The following is a 22,390-nucleotide window of genomic DNA, read 5'->3' as shown; positions in this document are numbered from 1 at the left end:
ATAGTGGCACATGCCTGTAGTCCCAGCTACTCGGGAGGCTGAGGCAGTAGGATCACTGAGCCCCGGAGATTGAGGTTGCTGTGAGCCAGGCTGACGCCACGGCACTCACTCTAGCCTGGGCAACAAAGTGAGACTCTGTCTCAAAAAAAAAAACAATCAGGTATAATTTCTTGTCCTTAGAATGACAATAGTTTTTAGATTGACAATTTTTTAATTGATAATATTTCTAAATGAACAATCATATGTGTTGGTGGGATTGCTAAACTTTAATGGAAATTAATTTATTAACTAACAATTAACAACAATTAATTATTAACTAACAATACTTAAATTCTGCACAACCTTTAATATACCAATTCAAATTCTGGAAATTTTTTCTGAAGAAACATACAATGAGAGGATGGCTTGAAGTCAGGAGTTCAAGACCAGTCTGAGCACCATAGTAAGACCCTGTCTCTACAAAAAAAAATACAAAAATTAGCTGGGTATGATGGAATGCAGCACCTGTAGTCCCAGCTACTCAGGAGGCTGATACAGGAGGATCACATGAGCCTAGAAGTTTGAGGCTGATGTGAGCTACAATCAAGCCACTGCACTCCTGCCTGGGCAACAGAGCAAGAACCCATCTCTTAAAAAAGAAAAAAAGAAATCTAAATACCGTAAATGGAAATAGACTGTGTTCATGAGTTGAAAGACTCAGTATTGTTCAAGAGATCAATTTTCTCCTGGACAAAAGGTTTTAAATAAAAAAAAAATTAAAATTAAATTTTTAAGCCAGGCGCGGTGGCTCACGCCTGTAATCCTAGCTCTCTGGGAGGCCGAGGCAGGTGAATCGTTTGAGTTCAGGAGTTCGAGACCAGCCTGAGCAAGAGCGAGACCCCGTCTCTACTAAAAATAGAAAGAAATTAATTGGCCAACTAATATATATAGAAAAAATTAGCCAGGCATGGTGGCACATGCCTGTAGTCCCAGCTACTCAGGAGGCTGAGGCAGGAGGATTGCTTGAGCCCAGGAGTTTGAGGTTGCTGTGAGCGAGGCTGATGCCACGGCACTCACTGTAGTCTGGGCAACAAAGTGAGACTCTGTCTCAAAAAAAATTTTAAAAATTAAAAAATAAAATAAAATTTTTATAAAAAAAAATAAAATAAAGATATCAATTTCCTCAAACTGATTTATACATTCAATGCAATTACAATCGAAATCCTAATAAGAAACTGACAAGCTAATTTTAAAATATGTGGAAATAAAAAAAACCTAGAATATGACTTTGAAAATGGAGAACAAGGTTGGAGAATTTACCCTAAATTATTTCAAGGTTTATTATAAAGCTACATTAATCAAGATAGAATAGTAACGGTATAAAGGTAGACAAATAGATCAACGGAAGAGAACAGAGAATCCAGAAACAAACCCTCACATACAAATGAATTTGGAAAATATCTAAATATCCTTCAATATAACAGTAGTCAAACAAATCAAGATTTTAAAAAACTCGGCCGGGCGCAGTGGCTCACACCTGTAATTCTAACACTCTGGGAGGCTGAGGTGGGTAGATTACTTGAGGTCAGGAGTTCGAAACCAGCCTGAGCAAGAGCGAGACCCCGTCTTTACTATAAATAGAAAGAAATTAATTGGCCAACTAATATATATACAAAAAATTAGCCGGGCATGGTGGCGAATGCCTGTAGTCTCAGCTACTTGGGAGGCTGAGGCAGGAGGATTGCTTGAGCCAGGAGTTTGAGGTTGCTGTGAGCTAGGCTGACGCCATGGCACTCACTCTAGCCTGTGCAACAAAGCGAGACTCTGTCTCAAATTAAAAAAAATAAAAATAAAAATAAAGAAAGAATAAAGTGAAAAATTACAAATAAAAAAAAACCTTCACCAGTATGTGTAGCCTCACCTACAAACCTCTTTAGCACCAGCATCCACCTGGACATACTAAGGGGATACAATGTCACTTTCGATATCAGTCTGCAAGGAGATGCAAGGAGTAACAATACCTCCTCAACACATCCGAAACAGATGCTGGTGCTAGAGGACCTGACACAGGGCAGCAGCTGCTGTGTGAACTTGGACACAAGGCTGAACCATGCCATAGCGACCATCCAGTCAGCCTATGCACAGGCCTGAAATGTCGGGTAGCAGAGGAATGACACAGAGCTGCCCCTGACAGTGCGGGTCAGGTTTGCAAAAGCGGCTGGTTAAAACAGATTCTCTGAAAGGCCAAGTCAGTGGGCCACACCCTCTGCTGACTTACCAGGGTTTCCACTCCACAGGTAGTGGGGCCACAATGCCCTCCCTCGCCAGCCACATCAGTTCTGGTTCCTTGATGGGATCAATACCAATCTCTCTGGCAAACTCAAAAATTTCTGCAAGGAGAGGCAGAGGTGGGAAGGTAAGAGAGATGAGGGGTAAGAGGGATGAAAAGAAGAAAAAAATTACAATATTTTCTCTACTTTGCTTTTACTTTCTAAATTATCTTCAGTAAGAAAACATTATTTCTTTAAATATAAATAATAAACATATATAACTATTTACTTACATTGCAATTTATAAATGGCACACTTGAATCTAGGCATGCTATCTCCATACTACAAGAGTATAATCGCTCTCACTTTGCCCTTCCTTTTGCTTACCCTGCTGCGACAATGGGTCTGGTCATCATCTGTGGTGTATCTACCATGCTCTGTAAATCTGTATCTTGCTCTTGCCCTATAATCCTATCTTTCTCTCCTCAATAAATCTCATTTTTGTGCTTGCCTTAAAAAAAAAGAATGTAATCTAAACCAGGCACAGTGGCTTGCACCTATAATTCCAGCTACCTCAGGAGGCTGAGACAGGAGGATTGCTTGAGCTGAGGAGTTCGAGGCTGCAGTGAGCTATGATCATACCACTACATTCTACCCTGGACAACAAGCAAGACCCCATCTCTGGGGGAAACAAGGGGGGGGGAGGGAAAAGGAATATAATCTGAATGCAATTATAAAAAAGGCAAAAAAATAAATAAATAAAACCAGTACTTCATCGTGGCAGGGGCCTTGGGAAGAAACCCGACAGCCACAGCCAGAAACCATGCAGGACGAGTGCAGCCTTACCGGAAGGATGTCAGCTCTCCCAAGATTTGCAAAAGCATGGTGTAAAAGCACTTGTCATTCAGTCAACAAGCATGTACTGAACAACTGCTGATGACTAAGCTCCCTGATGACCTTGCAAACATACAAATAGAGTAGGACCCAGGTGATACATGCCGTAATGGAGACATGTCCCGTGTGCTGTGGGAGCAGAGAGAAGGCAGTGACTGGTTCTGCCTGGAGGCAGGGAGCTATCTGAGCTGAGAAAGTAGATGAAACTAAGGCAGACTTTTTCACCACCTACTGAAACCTCTCTTCCATGATCAGTTTTGCTATATGTTATAGACTCCGATACTGTTGTTGTACTTTCTGGAATCAAGCATTTAGAAGAGCTTTTTTGCCAGAGAACTGAAGGAACAGGAAAGACATATGTACTAAGTCAAGAGCTATCTCATATAGAGGGAAAAAAGACAGATGAGATGACCATTGGAACATGTCACCAGAGCCCCAGGAATGATGAAATAAACAACCAAGGGACATCAATGCTTAAGCTGGTGATAGCTAAGGCAGAAAGGCATCACCAACATGAGTTATCTCAGTAGAAAATTTAGAGAGACTTACTTTCATAGAGAGGTCAGTCTTCCCTAAGTTAATTTAAATATTTAACACAATTTTTCCCAAATACCAACAGTTCCCCCATACACAGCCCTCCACAGAACTTGACAAGGTTATTTTAAAGTTCACAGGAAGATAAAACAAACAAGATAGCTAAGGAAACTGAAAAAAGAAGAGCAAGGCTGAGCATAGGGGCTCATGCCTGTAATCTCAGCACTTTGGGAGGCCAAGGCAGGAGGACTGCCTGAGGCTAGGAGTTTTAGACCAGCCTGGGCAACTTAGCAAGAGCCTGTTGTCTCTATAAAAATTTTTTTAAAATATTAGCCAGGCATGGTAGTGTATACCTATAGTCCCAGCTTCTCAGGAAGGCTGAGGCAGGAGGATCACTTGAGCCCAAGAGTTTGAGGCTGCTGTCAGCTATGATGACGTCATTGCACTCTAGCCCAGACAACAGAGTGAACCCCTATCTTGAAAAACAGAAAAGAAAGAAAGAAAAGAAAAAAAAAAGAGCAAGAGGGCATTTCAGCCCTACTAGATATTACAATTTATAATGTGGTCTCAGTAATTTAAGATTACAGTAGTGGTGTTTGAAATCAGTGGGTTTGGATGCTGCCTATGTGGGAAGATGAGCTAATCCATTAATGTTGTGGAAATAAAACTAGAAGAAAACATTAGATAATTATTTTATCCTTGGAGGTGGGAATGCTTTTCTAACTATACTACATAATTCAGAAGCCATATGAGAGTGGACTGATAGATTTAATGTAAAAATAAAAAAAAGCTTCTACATGAAAACAAACACTCCATGCTATAAGCAAAGTCCAGGATTTAATGTGGGATCCACGTATTCCTGGAGGTGCAAGAATCATGACCTCGCTCTCAAACAGGGCCACTAATTACGTGAATTGTAAGTAAATTTTGTATGTCCAAATCTATAACTCATCAGATTTTTGAAGAAATTTTCTTTTTTTTTTTTTTTTTGAGACAGAGCCTTACTCTGTTGCCCTAGCTAGAGTGCCATGACATCAGCCTAGCTCACAGCAACCTCAAACTCCTGGGCTCAAGTGATCCTCCTGCCTCAGCCTCCCAAGTAGCTGGGACTACAGGCATGCACCACCATGCCCGGCTAATTTTTTATATATATATATATTTTTTGTTGTTGTTGTCCAATTTAATTTCTTTCTATTTATAGTAGAGATGGAGTCTCACTCTTGCTCAGGCTGGTTTTGAACTCCTGACCTTGAGCGATCCTCCCGCCTCAGCCTCCCAGAGTGCTAGGATTACAGGCATGAGCCACCGCGCCCAGCATGAAAAAATGTTCACTCCAAAAAAATAACTGAGTGCTTCAAAATGCAGGCCTTGGAGTTAAAATACCTGGGGGCAAATCCTAGCTGGGCCACTTAGTAAAACTGTGTAACTATAGGAAAGTTACTTAATCTTTCTGTGCCTCGGTGTCCTCATCTATAAAATTGAGGGAGTTGCTATGTGGGTTGAAAAGGTAATACATGTAAAGTTCTCAAAACAGACATAGGCACATAGTAGCACTCAATAAATTAAGTCAATTCAGATCTGGCCTCCAGTGGAAAAAAATATTATAGTTATTAATATTATTTTTTAAAAAACACTGCTTTAAGTTTGCTCTTAAGAAATTGGGTTTCCCCTGGTCTCAGGACACATTGTATTTCATGATATCCCTTACTGTATTTCCATTTAAAACTAATCATTGATCTAACCCAAAGTCAGCAAACTTTTTCCATAAAGAGTCAGACAGTAATAAATATTTTAAGCTTTGTGGGTCATACAGTCTCTGTCACAACTACTCAACTGTGCTGTTGAAGCATAAAAGCAGACATAGACAATACATAAACAAATAAGCATGGCTGTTTTCCAAAAAAAGTTTATTTATGAAAACAGGCAACAGGCCAAAGTAGGCCCACAGGCTATAAAGTTTGCCAACCTAAAATCTAACCCAAATTTACTAAGCAGCCCTGTACATGTACCATACTTTGCATTGAAAGTACAAAAATAAACCAGACATAATCTCTGCCCTCAAAGAACTGATACAATACACCACAGGCCTCTTCCCTGGCCTCTTACCTTGCTCACTGGGAATGTAGGTCTCATCATAATTTTCCTCCAGGACCAGCTGGTCTCCTATGCGGATTGGTCGTCCGGCCATGATTGGTCTGGGCTCAAACACCTAGATCGCAGACACCCCCACCCAAAGAGAAAATTAGTGACCCAGCTTAAAAGGAGAAGAGCTGGAGCTGGATCATGGAGCATCTCAGTCAAACCAGACCCTACAAGCCAACTTCACCAGGGACTCTCCAGGCTCCAGAGACAGTGTAGGGTGGTAGGACCAAAGCTCAGAACTCAGGCTCTGCACCTGGGAAAGTTCCCTGAGACACATCTTTTCTGGATCCAGGTAAGGCAACACTCTGAACCATAGACGACTGAAAGCCTGGGTCTGTCAAGAGTTTGGCTTCATATCCCCACCCCCAAATAGGAGAAAGAATTACAGTACAGAAGCACCAACAGAAAACCCTGGTGTCACCAAAATACTCAGCAGCACACAGACCCCTGTATGCCAGCACACCCTGGAGCACAGGCATACCATCTCAACCGTATCCGTTTGGATGTCCCTGTTTACACCCAACAGTGCCTGCAGGGAGCTCACAATCCAATGAAGGGAGCTTGCGCATCAACAGTATTAGAAGGCAGAAGGGGAAAACCTGCCCTAGGAATACTAAGATAGGAACAACAAATTCCCCCGAAGGGATGAAAGAAGGCTAACAAGAATTCTGATGGTGAAGAAAAGCGTTCTAGACAGAGGAAGCATCACATGCAAACAGCTGTTCTGGAGTGCCAGACTGGGCTGGTCTTGTAGACCATGCTAAAGAGCCTCGACCCTGCCCTGTAGCAGAAAGGAATCACTCACTGAGGGCTCTGGTGGAAGAAAATATCACAGAGTCGCCTTTTTTTTTAGGGTAAGAACTCTGGAAGGACTGGCATGGCTTGACTGGAGAAATGAGAGACTGGTATCAGGAAAACCACTCAAGGAAGCTGCTGTCCAGGGGAAAGATGATGAGGGCTTAAACTAGGGCAGAAGCAGTGGGAATGGAGAAGGGACAGATACAATGGACAGAGTGACATTAGGCTTAGTAGGACAAGGATATAAGGAAAAAGAGTGGAAAGGAGCTACAATGGGCTAGATTTTGTCCCTCCAAAAGTCACACACTGAAGCCCTACCCACAATGTGACTGGATCTGGATATAGGGTCTCTAGGAGGTAAAGTTAGAGGACATGAGGATGGGTCCTTGACCTAATAGAATTAGTGTCCTCATAAGAAGAGGAAGAGAGACCAGAGCTCTCTCTCTGCACCACATGAGGACACAGCAAGTAGGCAGCTGCCAAATTGTTTAACTGACAAGCTGGTGTAGTTCTAGAACTATTCCTGTCTTCCACCCCTAGTCCCACCACTACATCAAGACCCCCAGATCCCACCAACTCTCCCTTTGGTAGCTCCCACGATGAAGCCTGATGAAGCAGAGACTATCTGCCCTGTAAAATGGCTGCCATGGACAGCCCTGCTCAGGGCATCTCCCCCACCTGCAGAGGAGTCAGCCACACCAGATGTGACCAACAGGAGTCTGGAGCCACGGGTCCTAACCTCTCCTGTCTTCACTTCTTCAGAAACTGTCACTGTTTCAAGCAGCAGGCATGAAAAAGCACTCTTCAACCAGAAAGACCCAGCCATCAAAAAGGAGGTCAGGACCTGGCCTGGAAATAATGCTCAGGAAATGGCTGTATCTGGTGGCTCTGAATCTATTTCAAGATCCACAGAGAGAGCAGTCAAGTGACAAAGGATCCATCAAGGACCATTAGTTACTGTGGCCCCCTCTCTGTACCATGACAGCTGGCAGGTGGACAACAGAGGTATCCTGCCTTAGGACTCACAAGACATCATTCCCTCAGCTTTGTCAGTCCACTGGACCCCAAGGGAGCAAGACTCTGCCCCCTCTCATTCCCACCATGCCACCTCCAAGCAGGAAGAGAAGCACAAAGGAAACAGGATTCTTCTCTGCAGTACATAAGGTGAAGTGGGACTCTGCTCCTGACCCTAAGAAGAACCCGTAACATCCTGTGGACATAATGCTCACACCTCTACACACATAGTCAGACACAAGGAGGGCCTGACCATCGCTGACTCTAAAAAGCAGAGCAGAAAAGGACAAGGAACCACGGTGGCAGATGTGGCCCAATGCCTTGTGGCTTAAAGGGTCACCCGAATCCTTAATCTTCTTAGGGAGAGAAGGAAAAAAGAAAAGGAAAGGATCCATGGCAGAGGGACTCAATAGTAGCCTGAACATAAGTGTGAACAAACATTTATCAAATATGTGCTCTATACAAAGGCATTGTCTTAATCATCTCAGAGAATTTTAGAAATTCTGCATTTGAGAAATTCTGCATAAATACATCCCATCTGCAGAAAGCACAGGACAGGTACATTCTCTGTCCTCATGGCAAAAAACCTAATTAGCAATATACATAATAATCTATATTTAACTATTTAAAGATCTGGAAAACCTGGAAAATCTGACTTCATGGAACATCAAAATTTCAAATAAATCTTCTGCCAGAAAAAAATTAAAATATAGGTGGGCTGTATTCTTTCCTTGCCTCACCTGGTTCCAGAAAAGATGTAAGGACAAGGCTAAAAGGGCAAGGAGTTGCAGTTAAGAGGAATGTAGGAAGAAAAATCGTATCTATTTAATGGCTACTAGAGACCACTTACTCATTCAAGGGATATTTACTAGCACCTACCAAGATTATTTATTTCTACGCACAGAGATGCAACGGTGATTAAAAACACATTCACCTGCTACTCCCCTTAAGCTAAAGTCTAGTGAGGAAGGGAAACAAACCAATCAAACAGTCACAGATAAATGTATAATTACAATTTAGGGAAGACCTCTGAAGGAAATGAGCCCAATTTAGACAATGCCTGCGCTGAGAACTGAAGGATGAAGAGGTATTCCCTAGATAAACAGAAAAGGAAACCACGGTCTAACAGAAGAAGCAGTATGTGCAAAGGCCCTTCAACAGGTAGCAACACTAACCAAAAAGCAGCATAGTTGGAGATGATATTGGGAGGTGAGTGGGAGCCAGGCCATGCCAAGGCCTTGGCCTTTATCATAGGAGAACTGGAAGCCAGGCAGCAATTGTTCCAGATATAGGCTTTGAAGAATCACACCAGCAGCCATTGGGAGCACAGACTAGAATGGAGGCCAAACTGGAAAAAAGAAAATCAGAGTAGCCGTAGGGAGATGAGGTAGGAAATCATGAGACAGGATAGGTGAGAGATAGCAGTAACCTGAGTTAGAGTGATAACAGAGAGGATGAGAAGTCTAAAAATGCAACCCTTAGGTCTGCTATGGCAAATAAATGGCACATGCCTTAATATTTTCCTCCAGGTTTGCAACCATGAGGGACCTCACTAGTCAATCATGGCACCCTAAACATGGCCTCAGGACCCTCAACATCATACCCCATATAGTGGTTACCAATAGATCAGATGAAACCTGATGAGATCTACTTGCTACCTGACCTGAGACCCTCTATGAGCCATAGAGGGGGAGGATCATCCTAGTGTACTCATCCATCTCCTGCCTATCCCAGAATCTAGCAAAAAGTAAGTGGCTCATACTTCTCCTCCAGGAAGTCTTCCCAGCTAACCTCATCCTCTCCTGTCAACCCAGAATTACCTTAGCACTGAGCATGCAAATTTCATGTGTTCATAGGCATAGTTCTCACAGTATTACTTTTTTCATGAGAACATGTTCTACCTCTTCTGTTAAACCACAAACTTTTGAGAGCCATGCCTCTTCCTCTTGGATTTTCCAACCATGCCTAAAATAAGCGTATGTAAACTGCAGGAGCTCAGTTACTGCTGTAAACCACTAACACAGATCCAAGGAAATCTCAGGAGCTGCAAAAGCCCACATAGCTTTGGTCCAACTTCCCATCCCATGCTAAATTTTCCTTCTCTGTGCTTTAAGTGACAGGTGGCACAGTGGTCAAAGCACCAACTTTGGAGACAGAAAACTTGGATTCAAATCCTCACTCTCTCACTTACTAGCTATATGACCTTCGGCAAGGCACCTCACCTCTCTCAGCCTCAATAACCGCAGCAGCACAATTCAAACAATCATGATAACCTATTTTAAAAGGCTGTTCGAGGGTGGAATGAGATAATACTGGTAAAGTGCTTAGCATAGTCCCTGGTATATAGAAAATGTTAAATAAATTTAGCTATTATTACTGATGTTATTATCAATTCCATAATTAGATAATGCTTGCTATTAGAAAGGTCTTTCTAATACTAAGCCAATAATCAGTTTCTAAGATACGGCCCCTGATTTGTCGAGTTCTGCCCTCTGCTCTATGGAAAGTACCCAATGATTCTCTAGCTAAGCTAAGCATTCCCAGTTCCCTTCTATTCAGTATACATCATTGCTTCCCAATCCTTCAATATCGTGGCTATTCTCCTCTCTGCTTTGTCAGACAGCCAGAGAATGTTGCACACCTGCACACTAACAGAGCACATACACTCATATGCATAATTAGGGCTCCCTACAGATTTATTTCCTCCACCCTACTCCAACAATTATAAAGAAGGTTCACCACAGAAAACATTTACTGGAGAAGGCACTAGGGAGAGGGTAGAAGACATTAGAGTTGATAATGCAGTGGTAATGAGCACAGGGCATTCTTGGCTTTGAATCCTAGCTCTGACCCTTACTAGCTAGGAGAGGTTGCCTCAGTTTTCTCATCTATAAAATGGGGATAGTAACAATGTCTATCTCAAAGTGTTGAGGATTAAATGGTACAATACAGGAAAAGTGCTTGAAACATAGTTAAGAACTCAATAAATGTTAAACATTACTATTATATATTATTACTATTTACATATTTAAAGGGCTTATTCACATATTAAAAGGGCTTATTGCTCCAGTGGACAGGCCCAACACCGGGGAATATAAGTTAAGGCCATTCGGGCTGGGTGTGGTGGCTCACGCCGAGGTGGGTGGATCGCTCAAGGTCAGTAGTTCAAAACCAGCCTGAGCAAGACGCCGTCTCTACTAAAAAAAAAAAAAAAAAATAGAAAGAAATTAATTAGCCAACTAAAAAATATATAGAGAGAAAAAATTAGCCAGGCATGGTGGCACATGCCTGTAGTCCCAGCTACTCAGGAGGCTGGGGCAGGAGGATGACTTGAGCCCAGGAGTTTGAGATTGCTGTGAGCTAGGCTGACACCACAGCACTCTAGCCTGGGCAACAGAGTGAGACTCTGTCTCAAAAAAAAAAAAAAAAAAAAGTTAAGGCCATTCAGATATTCAACAATTACCTACTGAATACTTATAATGTGTCAGGCACTGTGCTATGTGTTAGAGCTACACACCTGATTACACATGGCCCTGAACTCGAGCTCAGCCTAGCTGGGAGGCCAAAGAGGCAGTAAAGTGTAGGGGGGGTGCAGTGAATTAATTATGACAATAAAAGCATATAGTAACTGAATACTTCTTAAGTGCCAGGAACTGTACTAAGTGCTTATATACATCATCTTGCCTCATCCTCTCAGTTAGGTAGAGATTATTACTCTCATTTTTCAAATAAGGAAACTGAGGCTTAGCAAGGTTAAAAAAAAACAAAAAAACTTGCCCAAGGTTTCACAGCTAGTAAATGGCACAGCAGAATATGCACACATCCACATCCATCTGACTCTAAAGCCGGAACGCTTACCCACTCTGACATGATGAGAGTACAAGGGACAGTGGAAGGAGCAGCAGGAGAGAGCTCTAGAATGGAAGGCAAGAACATATTATAAAGTGCCTGGAAGGAATGAGGCTCTATCCTGTATATGAAGAGAGGCCATCACAGGATTTCACAATGGAGACTGGCATGATTCGATTTGTGGTTTATAAAGATGATTCTACCTGGGCACAGTGGCATGCACTGTAGTCCTAGATACTCAAGAGACTGAGGCAGGAGGATTGCTTGAGGCCAGAAGTTCAAGACTGCAGTGAATAGCCACTGCACTCCACCCTGGATAACACAGTGAGACCCTGTCTCTAATTAATTAATAAGAAAGAAAGACGATTCTGACAGCTGTGTTAAGAACTAATAAGAGAAGGGCAAGAACTAAAGCAGAGAGACCACTTAGGAAGTTACCCTGAAAGCATCAGCCAGAAATTATGAACTAAGTCACTGGCTGTGAAAACAGAAAGGAAGGGCTAGATTCTGGGGGAACCTGTGGCCTTCTAATTTCAAGATTGTTCTTTCTTAAGCATCAAAGGAGGCAAGAAAAGCTTCATCTCTCACTGCTGCACCCCTTTTAATAAAAGGATTCATTCTGTAAAATTTGGATTCAAAAGGCCGCACTCAAGAATCCAGAAGGCCGCATGTAGCCCCAAGGCTGCAGGTTCCCCACTCCAACAAAATGTTTGCTGCATGTATTAGATTAATGAATTCCAGGTGTAGTCCTGGCTCACTGAGTGAACAGTGAAGTCTTTCACTGGGATAGGACATACAAGAAGAGAAACAGATCCCGGGGAGCAAGGAAGGGCGGAAATGACAGCAAGGAGGTCTGAGCTAGGAAAGAGGTCTGGCTGAAGAGTATCTTGGGAGTCACCGCTGAATAGATGGTAACTGAAACATGGGGTGAAATCACCCAGAGATGGAGCGTGGTGAGCAGAAAGGAGGGGCCTGCAAAGGGCTGAATTAGGAGCACCAGGAGAGAGGAAGTCGTAGAGGCCAAGTGAAGAGAGCGGTCCCAGATAGAGAGGGAGATAGCTGTAATCAAAGCGAGAAAAGGAGAAAACTTCCCAACTTCCCAGCTCACCACACGGTGGTATAAGGCTGGGCTAGCCCCAGATTGGGACATGGGGGGAGCTTCCCACGAGAGAACATTCAAGCAGGGTTCAGAAGGCCCGGCCTCACACGCTAACTATGAACAGGACAAGTGAACGAGCGCGCCAGCGAGTTCACCCGGTGCCCAGTGGCCCTAGCATGCGCGCCCCGGCTCGCCGCGCACCCACCCGCCAGGTCCCCAGCCCAGCGCCCCGGCCGCGCACTCAGGAGCCGGGCGAGGTGAGATTACAAATTGAGGCACCCGCGTCTGGCGGCTCCTTCTCCACTTCTGCCCTCAGTTCCCGCCCACACTCGTGCACATCCCGCTAGCTGGCACACGACTGTGCCTCAGCTCCCCCGCAACCCCCCTTTCCCCGCCACCCCACTCCCCCCTCGAGGACGTCCTCACCTGTCCCCTACCCCAGGAGGTTCTGGGCGACCGCTCCGGGGTCTGCGCAGTTTCCCCAGCCCCACCCCGGCTCCCCGCTTCCAGGGACGCCGGGGTGTTGCCCTGCAGCGGCCAACAACCACTTCCGGAAAGGGTACCAACCTAGCAACTGGGAGTCCCGCCTTCACCCGGAGCCAATAGGTCGCTGAGTGAAAGATCTGGCATTGGATTGGCTTGAAGTCCCGTCAGTTCAAGCAGAAGTTTCCCCGTTGCATGATGGGAGATGTAGTTTAAGATAGTTGACGGGTGTCCCTAAGGGGTTAAAAGGGAGCCCTGAATTTAGATACAAGGACAATTTCTTGATCTTAGCCAAAAGGCCGAGAAGCGATACAACGACAATTTCTTCCAGGGTAGTGAAGGACCATTCATAGTCTTTACTGTGATCTGAATTATCTAAGGTAATTTATTGATCATCATTTTTTAGTAGTGTGATAACATCAGGTGAATAATAGAGTGATCATCAATAATCAATCCATTGGGCCTTTAATAGACAACAGACACAGGGCTCGGTTGCTCACACCTGTAATCCTAGCACTCTGGAGGCCAAGGCAGGAGGATCGCTTGAGCTCAGGAATTTGAGACCAGCCTGAGCAAGAGCGAGGCCCCGTCTCTACTAAAAAAGGAAAAATAATAATAATAATAATAGAAAAAATTAGCTGGGCATGGTGGCGCAGACCTATGGTCCCAGCTATTTGGGAGGCTGAGGCAGGAGGATCGCTTGAGCCCAGGAGTTTGAAGTTGCTGTGAGCTAGGCTGATGCCATGGCACTCTAGCCCGGGCAACAGAGTGAGACACTGTCTCAAAAAAAAAAAAAGCAAACATAAGGTAGTAGAGACCCCACCCCCACGCCCCAGTAAACTGGCTCTCCTGTGCTCCTATTAAATCAATGAGCACCTGAACAGTAGTTAGACTTACTTTCTACTATCCATCTTTTCACCAGAGCACAGGGTTTGGTTTGCATGTCTGCAAGAAGGCAACAGTAATGTGTGTCCTAATTATTTCAAAGAGTCTGTTGAAGAAGAAAAACAGTGACACAATATGTAGCCCCTCCGCACACTGTGGGGCAGAAGGGTTGCTACTAATAAGAGTTGCCTTACATGGAGGGCAAATCTTCCTTTCTCTCATATGTCACCAACCTCCTAGAGAATTTAAAAGGAACAAAGACAGCTCTGACTATTACATCAGTGGGAACACTGGGAAACAGAAAAGTAAAGATATTACTAGCTGAACAAGAAAATGGTGAGGCCAAGCACGTTGAGCCTCTCCTGATAGATTCTAGAGATGTATCTGACTCATACTAATTCCTGAGACTAGTCCCAGCACCACACAGAGCCCAATCCCAGAATGAGGAACTCAGATTGCTGTCCCTGTAGATCACAAGCCAGATATCCAGAACATATTCCTTGTAAAAGTTGTCAGAATCAAAACGGAGACACTTGTGTTAAGACCCTGACAAATGGAGCCAGGGAAGGCCATGAAGGAGGGTTCTCGTGCATGTATGCTTAATAACAAGAACTATCACAATGGCTGGTCCGAAGGTAGTGAGTTATCTCACGTGATTGTTCACAGTCAGTTACAGATTGAACTCCTTGTTCTACTACTTTCCCCCCTCCTCACTACTGCACTTGACTAGTCTTAAAAAAAAAAAAAAATAAAAAAATTAAAAAAAAAAAAAAAAAAAAAAGAACTATCACAGGCCAGGTGTAGTGGCTCAGGCTGGTAATCCCAGCACTTTGGGAGGCCAAGGTGAGAAGACTGCTTAAGCCCAAGGATTCAAGACCAGCCTGGGCAACACAGCGAGATCCCATCTCTACAAATAAAAAAATTAAAATCCTAGCTACTCAGGAGGCTGAAGTGGGGAGGATTGCTTAAACAATCCTCCTGCCTAGGAGGTCAAGGCTACAGTGAGCTATGATTGGTCCACTGCACTCCAGCCCGCGTGTCGGTGAAACCCTATCTCTAAAAATAAATAAATAAATTTTTAAAATAAAAATAAAAAAGAACTACTACAGAAGACTCTGCAAAAACCACAAAATTGCGCAAAGGCTATCACAAAATTACACACACACACACAAATACGTATGTGGAGACATCTGCCTAGCAACCACCTGTCCAAACTTGGTCTAATACCACCCTATAATCAAAGATTATTGTTTCAGAACAATTTATGTAATCTTCTTCATTTTGCCTTTTAAAAATTCCCCTTATCCAACCTCCTTGAGTACACACATAGTTTACTATGGCATACATATTCCCATTATAATGCTACTCACAAATATTATTTCCTTTTAGAGTTTTCCTCTTTGTCAGTTATTTAGGTTGACATCCTCATGTTTAAGTCTTTCTGTAGCAGTTCTGCCTATACTTCCTTTATTCTGACTGCAGATGACAAATCATTGCTTCCTCTTTCTTTCTACACTTCTTAAAAGTATCACTGAGGGGCCAAACGAACCAGGATGCTAAGGCTCACAAGTTTATTCATCATAGACCTGCACAAAACAGGGATTCCAAAAACCATTTGTAGACCTTCTTCTGATATCCAAGAATTTACAATCAATTTGGTTGAGTTTAATTGCCAAAATTCTTAACTTTCGTCCCTTAGCATGGGTTCCTTTCCCTCTCATGAGAAGAGCTAATAAAATAAGGGATACTATGGGATTAATGGAATTAACCAGACACAGATAAACAATTTGCATTTTATCAGGTTTCCCCAAAGGTTTGTACTCAGAAATGCAAACCAATTTATAAAATGCCCTTAGGCAAACACAATTAAGAAAATAAATCTTGCAAGGGAGGAGGAATAACAAAAATGACACACTGGTATGTTATTTACCAGTAATATATCCAATGAGTGAAGAAGAGAGAGAGAATTTCATTCATTGTAGGTTATCTTCTACAGTCAGGCATGAACATTTAGAGGTGATTCTTCAAAGATGGAGAGAAATTGATGACAAATTTTTTCCCTACTGTTAGGTCAGAAACTCCACGTTGGAGGTTTTTCTTACAATTTAGCAGCAAAAAACCAAATAATCTGATTTTAAAATGGACAAAAGATTGTAATAGACATTTCTCAGTAGAAGACATTCAGATGAACAAGTACATGAAAAAATGCTCAATATCACTAATCATCAGGGAAATGCAAGTCAAAACCACAGTGAGAGTCCAGGCATGATGACTCACGCCTATAATCCTAGCACTCTGGGAGGCCGAGATGATCATTTGAGCTCAGGAGTTTGAGACCAGCCTGAGCAAGAGTGAGACCTCGTGTCTACTAAAAAAATGGAAAGAAATTAGCTAGACAACTTAAAATATATAGAAAAAATTAGCAGGGCATGGTGGAGCATGCCTATAGTCCCAGCTACTTGGGAGGCTGAGGCAGGAAGATCGCCTGAGCCCAGGAATTTGAGGTTGCTGTGAGCTAGGCTGACACCATGGCACTGTAGCCGGAGTGACAAACCCAGACTCTGTCTCAAAAAAAAAAAAAAAAAAAAAAAAACACATAGATTGTATTTAAAAAAAGGTAAAATAAAAAAAAAACCCACAGTGAGATACCACCTCACTCCCGTTAAAGGCTGTAATAAAAAGCTCCCCCCAAAGAAGTGTTGGTGAGGATATAGAGAAAAGGGAACATTTGTACACTGTTGGTAGAACTGTAAATTAGTACAGCCACTACAGAAAACTGTATGGAGGTTCCTCAAAAAATTAAAAGTAGAACGACCATATAATTCAGAAATCCTACTACTGGGTATATAGCCAAAGGAAATGAAATCAATATGTCAAAGCGATATCTGTACCCTGTGTCTATTGCAGTGCTATTGACAATAGCAAAGATATGGAATCAACCTAATTGTCCACCACTGGATGAATGGATAAAGAAAATGTGGTTTACCTACGTTGATCACATATCTGCAGAGAAAAAAAAAAAGTAAAAAGCTAAATAAAATAATTTTAAAAAAGAAAATGTGTTACATACACACTAAATATATTATTCAGCCATAAAAAAAAGAAGGAAATTCTGCTATTTGCGGCAATATGGATGGACTTGGACGACATCATGTTAGGTGAAATAAGCCATAGCACAGAAAGACTAAGACTGCATGATCTCACTCACGTAGAAAATATTTCTAAAAGGAGTTGACACCATAGGAGCAGAGTAGAACAGTAGTTACCAAAGACTGGGAAGGGGGGCAAAGGGGGGGATATGGAGTTTGGTCAATAGGTACCAACATACAATTAGATAGGAGGAATGAGTTATGGTGTTCTGTTGCACAGTAGGGTGACAATGGTTAACAAACAGTGAGATACAGTATATTACAAAATAGCTAGAAGAGAAGCTTTTGGTTTTGTTGTTGTTTTTCTGTTTTGGGGCTGAGGCCATTCTCTTTTCATTGCTAGCTGTCAGCCAGGATCTACCCTGCTTCCCCAAAGGCCACCACCTGCATTCCGTGCTGTGTGGTCCTCTCTGCTTTTAAAGCCATTAAGGGAGAATTTCCCTCACTTCCAAATCCCTCTCACACTTTGAGTCCCTGCTTCCTCTGTCTCTGTCCTCTACATCTAGATTTAAAGGCCTCATGTGATGAGGCTAGGCATGCTCAGATCATCTTCCTTCCTTAAAGTCAACTGGACCACATAACCTCATCACAGGAGTATATCCATCATGCTCCAGTTCCACACTAGAGGGCAGAAATTTGGGGAGCACATTAGACTTCTGCCTACCACAATCAGATAATATGCTTTGTATTATTTCAGATTCCAAAAGTTGTTGTTAAAGTTTGTTTTATGACTAAGGATATGGTCTATCTTGTTTATTTTATTTTATTTAAATAGGTTTATGGGGTAGAAGTTGAATTCTGTTCCATGTATATATTGCATAGTGGTGGAGTCTGGGCTTTTGGTCTACCCATCACCTGAGTAGTATCCACTGTACCCCATAGGTAATTTTTGGGTTTTTGTTTGTTTGCTTGTTTGTTTTGGAGACAAGGTCTTGCTTTGTTGCCCAAGCATGAGAGCAGTGGTGTGATCATAGCTCACAGCAACCTCAAACTCCTGAGCTCAAGGGATCCTCCTGCCTCAGCCTCTCTAGTAGCTGGGACTACAGGTATACCTGGCTAATTTTTCTATTTTTTTGTAGAGACAGGGTCTCCCTATGTTGCTTGGGCTGGTCTTGAACTGACCCCAAGTAAACCTCCCACCTCGGCCTCCCAAAGTGCTAGGATTACAAGCATGAGCCACCATGCCCAGCCCCGGATAGGTAATTTTTCATACCTCACCCCTTTCAACCCTGCCCTTTTTTAGTCTCTAATGTCCATTATACCATTTCCTGTACCCTTGTGTAGCCACAGTTTAGCTCACACTTATAAGTGGCAACATGTGGCATTTATTTTTCTGTTCCCGGGTTATAAAAGAGAAGCTTTTAAATGTCCTCACCACAGAGAAATTATAAATGCATGAGGGGATGATCATGCTAAATACCTTGATTTGATCATAATGCAGCATACATATGTATCAAAACATCAAATCATACTCCATAAATATGTACAATTTTTAAAATAACAATAAAAAATTTTAATTCCAGAAAAAAACTTTTTCTTCTCTTTTCATACTGTTTATTTGGGATATGCAGAAAACCACCCATGTGATAAGAAAGGAAAACATTTGATAATCCTACCATATTTTTAAAAACTATATAAAGATGTGAAATGTTCCCTCTACACTCTCAATCTGCTTTATTTTTTTTGAAATTGCAAACTGCCCTTTCATCTCCCTTCTCTACTTTATTTTTCCCCATAGCACATATCACCATCTGAAATACTATATATTTTATTTATATCTTTACTGTCTCCATGCATCAGAATGTAAGCTCCATAAAGACAGAGACTTTTTTTTTTCTTTTTTTTTTTTGAGACAGAGTCTCGTTTTGTTGCCCAGGCTAGAGTGAGTGCCATGGTGTCAGCCTAGCTCACAGCAACCTCAATCTCCTGGGCTCAAGCAATCCTTCTGCCTCAGCCTCCCGAGTAGCTGGGACTACAGGCATGCGCCACCATGCCCGGCTAATTTTTTCTCTATATATTAGTTGGCCAATTAATTTCTTTCTATTTATAGTAGAGACGGGGTCTCACTGTTGCTCAGGCTGATTTTGAACTCCTGACCTCGAGGAATCCGCCCACCTCGGCCTCCCAGAGTGCTAGGATTACAGGCGTGAGCCACCGCGCCTAGCCAAAGACAAAGATTTTGTCTGTTTTATGTACCGCTCTACTCACAGTGCCTAAAACAATGGTTAGCATGTAGCAGGCACTCAATATACATTTACTGAATGAACGAATGAAGGGGTAAACTAAGGAAGAAATGAATCCCCGCAATTCAGATGAAACCACTGAGGGCATTTGTGGTTCTATCTTCCAGATTTTTTGATGCTTATTCAGATGTAATTTATATACATATATACATATTTATATATGTACATATATGAGCAAGTACATACTTTCTAATTTTTACAGATATGAGATCATAATGTACTTATTGTTCTACCATGCACTTTCTTCATTTAGCATGTAAATAAACATCTTCCAAGGTCAGTTCATAAGAAGCTATGCCATTGTTTTTTGGGTTTTTTTGAGACAGAGTCTCACTTTGTTGCTCAGGCTAGATGCCCATGGCATCAGCCTAGCTCACAGCAACCTCAAACTCCTGGGCTCAAGTGATCCTTTTGCCTCAGCCTCCCGAGTAGCTGGGACTACAGGCATGAGCCACCATGCCCCGCTAATTTTTTCTATATTTTTAGTTGGCCAATTAATTTCTTTCTGTTTTTAGTAGAGACAGTGTCTCGCTCTTGCTCAGGCTGGTTTCGAATTCCAGACTTTGAGTGATCCACCCGCCTCAGCCTCCCAAAGAGCTAGGATTACAGGCGTGAGCCACCATGCCTAGCCTGTGCCATTGTTTTTTTTTTTTTTTTTTAAATTCTTTTTTTTTTGAGACAGAGTCTCACTTTGTTGCCTAGGCTAGAGTGAGTGCCATGGCGTCAGCCTAGCTCACAGCAACCTCAAACTCCTGGCTCAAGCAATCCTTCTGCCTCAGCCTCCCAAGTAGCTGGGACTACAGGCATGCGCCACCATGCCCGGCTAATTTTTTTCTATATATATTAGTTGGCCAATTAATTTCTTTCTATTTATAGTAGAGATGGGGTCTCACTCTTGCTCAGGCTGGTTTCGAACTCCTGACCTCGAGCAATCCGCCCACCTCGGCCTCCCAGAGAGCTAGGATTACAGGCGTGAGCCACCTCGCCCGGCCTGTGCCATTGTTTTTAATGGTTATTCAGGATTCCCCTGAATTAATGTCTTGTTCCCCTATTGATGATAATTTATTTTTATCCCAAAATTTGATTCCAAAATTTTTCCAATATTTTGATTTTGTACACAGTGTTAAAATACTGTTGTTTTTGTTGCATAAGGTCCTAGAAATGACATTGCTCAAAGAGTTTGCATTTTTTACATTTCAATAAGCATTGCAAAATTACTCTCCAAAAATGGAATAATTTACACTCCCACCAATACCTTATCAACACTGAACGTTACCAATCTGAGGCAAAAAGAAGGAAAGAGAGAAAGAAAATGGTGTCTAACAACTGTTTTAATTTGCATTCTTTCAGTATTAATAGTTGAGCTTTTTTTTTTTTTTTTTTTTTTTTTGAGACAGAGTCTCGCTTTGTTGCCCAGGCTAGAGTGAGTGCTGTGGCGTCAGCCTAGCTCACAGCAACCTCAAACTCCTGGCTCAAGCAATCCTCCTGCCTCAGCCTCCCAAGTAGCTGGGACTACAGGCATTCGCCACCATGCCCGGCTAATTTTTTGTATATATATTAGTTGGCCAATTAATTTCCTTCTATTTTATAGTAGAGACGGGGTCTCGCTCTTGCTCAGGCTGGTTTCGAACTCCTGACCTCGAGCAATCCGCCCGCCTCGGCCTCCCAGAGAGCTAGGATTACAGGCGTGAGCCACCGCGCCCGGCCTAGTTGAGCTTTTTTAATACACTTTTTTCTGTAGTTCATAAAGCTACAGAAAAAATAGAAAAACCGGCCATTTGAATCTCTTCTGTGAATTACCTGTACACATTCTTTGTTCATTTTCCTATCAGATTGTTTGGAATTTACATTGCTTTGTAGAAGCTCTTTGTATATTATAGACATTAACCCTTTGTCTCTCTATTGTGTGGCAAATGTTTCCTAGTCTGTGGCTTATCCTTTAACTTTGTAAACATCATTTTTCTCAGTAGTTGCAACAGTAATAATACTAATAGCTGACCTTTATTTAGCATTTACAATATGCCAGACACCATTCTAAGTGCTTTACACAGATTATCTCCTTGAATTCTTACACTATGAGGTTTACACTATTGTTTCCCCCATTCTACAATGAGAAAATTGATACACAAAAAAGTTTAGTAACTAGTCTGGGGTATCCCAGTTACTAAGTGGCAGAACCAGAATTGGAATACTGGCAGTATTGGAATACTTATGATTTTACAGACTTTAAATATTTAAGTAGTCAAACATGTCCAATTTTTTGTTGTATGTTTTTTTTTTTTAGAGATGGGGTCTCTGTCTGTGACCCAGACTGGAGTGCAGTGTCACTATTATAGCTCGCTATAACCTCAAAGTCCTGGCTCAAGCAATCCTTCTGCCTCAGCCGCCAGAGTAGCTGGGACTACAGGCACATGCCCCTACACCCAGCTAACTGTCCAGGTTTTTGTTGTTGTTATTTTATCTTCTAAATTTTGTTAGGAAGGCCTTCTTTAACATATTATGAAACTATTCTCTTTTTTTTTTCTGTAGTTTTAATGTTAAGCTCTTTGATATCTCTGAAGTTTATTTTTAGATGAGATAAGGATTTGGTTTTCTTTCCTTCCAAATGGATTGCCAAATGTCCCAACAGTTATTGAATAAATGCATCTATTTTCCTCTAATATGAATTCCATCTCTATCATACACACAGTTCCCATGCATACATTGATCTATTGATTTTTATAGTTTTAACTTGTGTCATTGGTTAGGATTTTCTATTCATATAATAAATCTGCAAATAATGATTCCTTTACTTTCTCATATTTATAGCACTTGTTCCATTTTCTTGTCTTTCTGAGTTAGCCAGATTGATCTAAACTGCCTGGGATAAGAGTGGTGATAATAACCTTCCCTTTCCTAATCTTGACATTAGTGGGAGTAACTTAACTTGTTACTATTATGTTTTCTGTGATATTGTTATGTTGTTTAAGAAGTTTCCCCTTAGTTTTTTTTTTTTATCAGAATGACTACTGAATTTTATCAATGGCTTTCCACATATGATAAATAATATAT

At 42.0% G+C, this 22,390-nt stretch overlaps 1 protein-coding gene across 3 annotated transcripts in view; it reads right to left on the bottom strand.

Moving 5' to 3' along the window:
- Nucleotides 1-13,138, bottom strand: part of LOC105876071 (centrosomal protein of 164 kDa) — a 62,917-nt gene extending 49,779 nt beyond the window's left edge. For all 3 annotated transcript variants that reach the window (XM_076002540.1, XM_076002541.1, XM_076002542.1), the window contains exons 1-3: nt 13,006-13,138; nt 5,784-5,886; nt 2,258-2,369 (exon numbers count right to left, since the gene is read on the bottom strand). In XM_076002540.1, coding sequence (XP_075858655.1) covers nt 2,258-2,369; nt 5,784-5,865 — 194 coding nt within the window. In that variant the 5' untranslated portion in view covers nt 5,866-5,886; nt 13,006-13,138. The remainder of the gene's footprint in view (nt 1-2,257; nt 2,370-5,783; nt 5,887-13,005) is intronic.
- Between the last annotated feature and the right edge of the window lie 9,252 nt (nt 13,139-22,390).

This window comes from Microcebus murinus, chromosome 4 (assembly GCF_040939455.1).
Source record: "Microcebus murinus isolate Inina chromosome 4, M.murinus_Inina_mat1.0, whole genome shotgun sequence".
NCBI lineage: Eukaryota > Metazoa > Chordata > Mammalia > Primates > Cheirogaleidae > Microcebus > Microcebus murinus.
The sequence above is the reverse complement of the archived record's forward strand: the minus strand, read 5'-3'. Positions and strand labels throughout refer to the sequence as shown.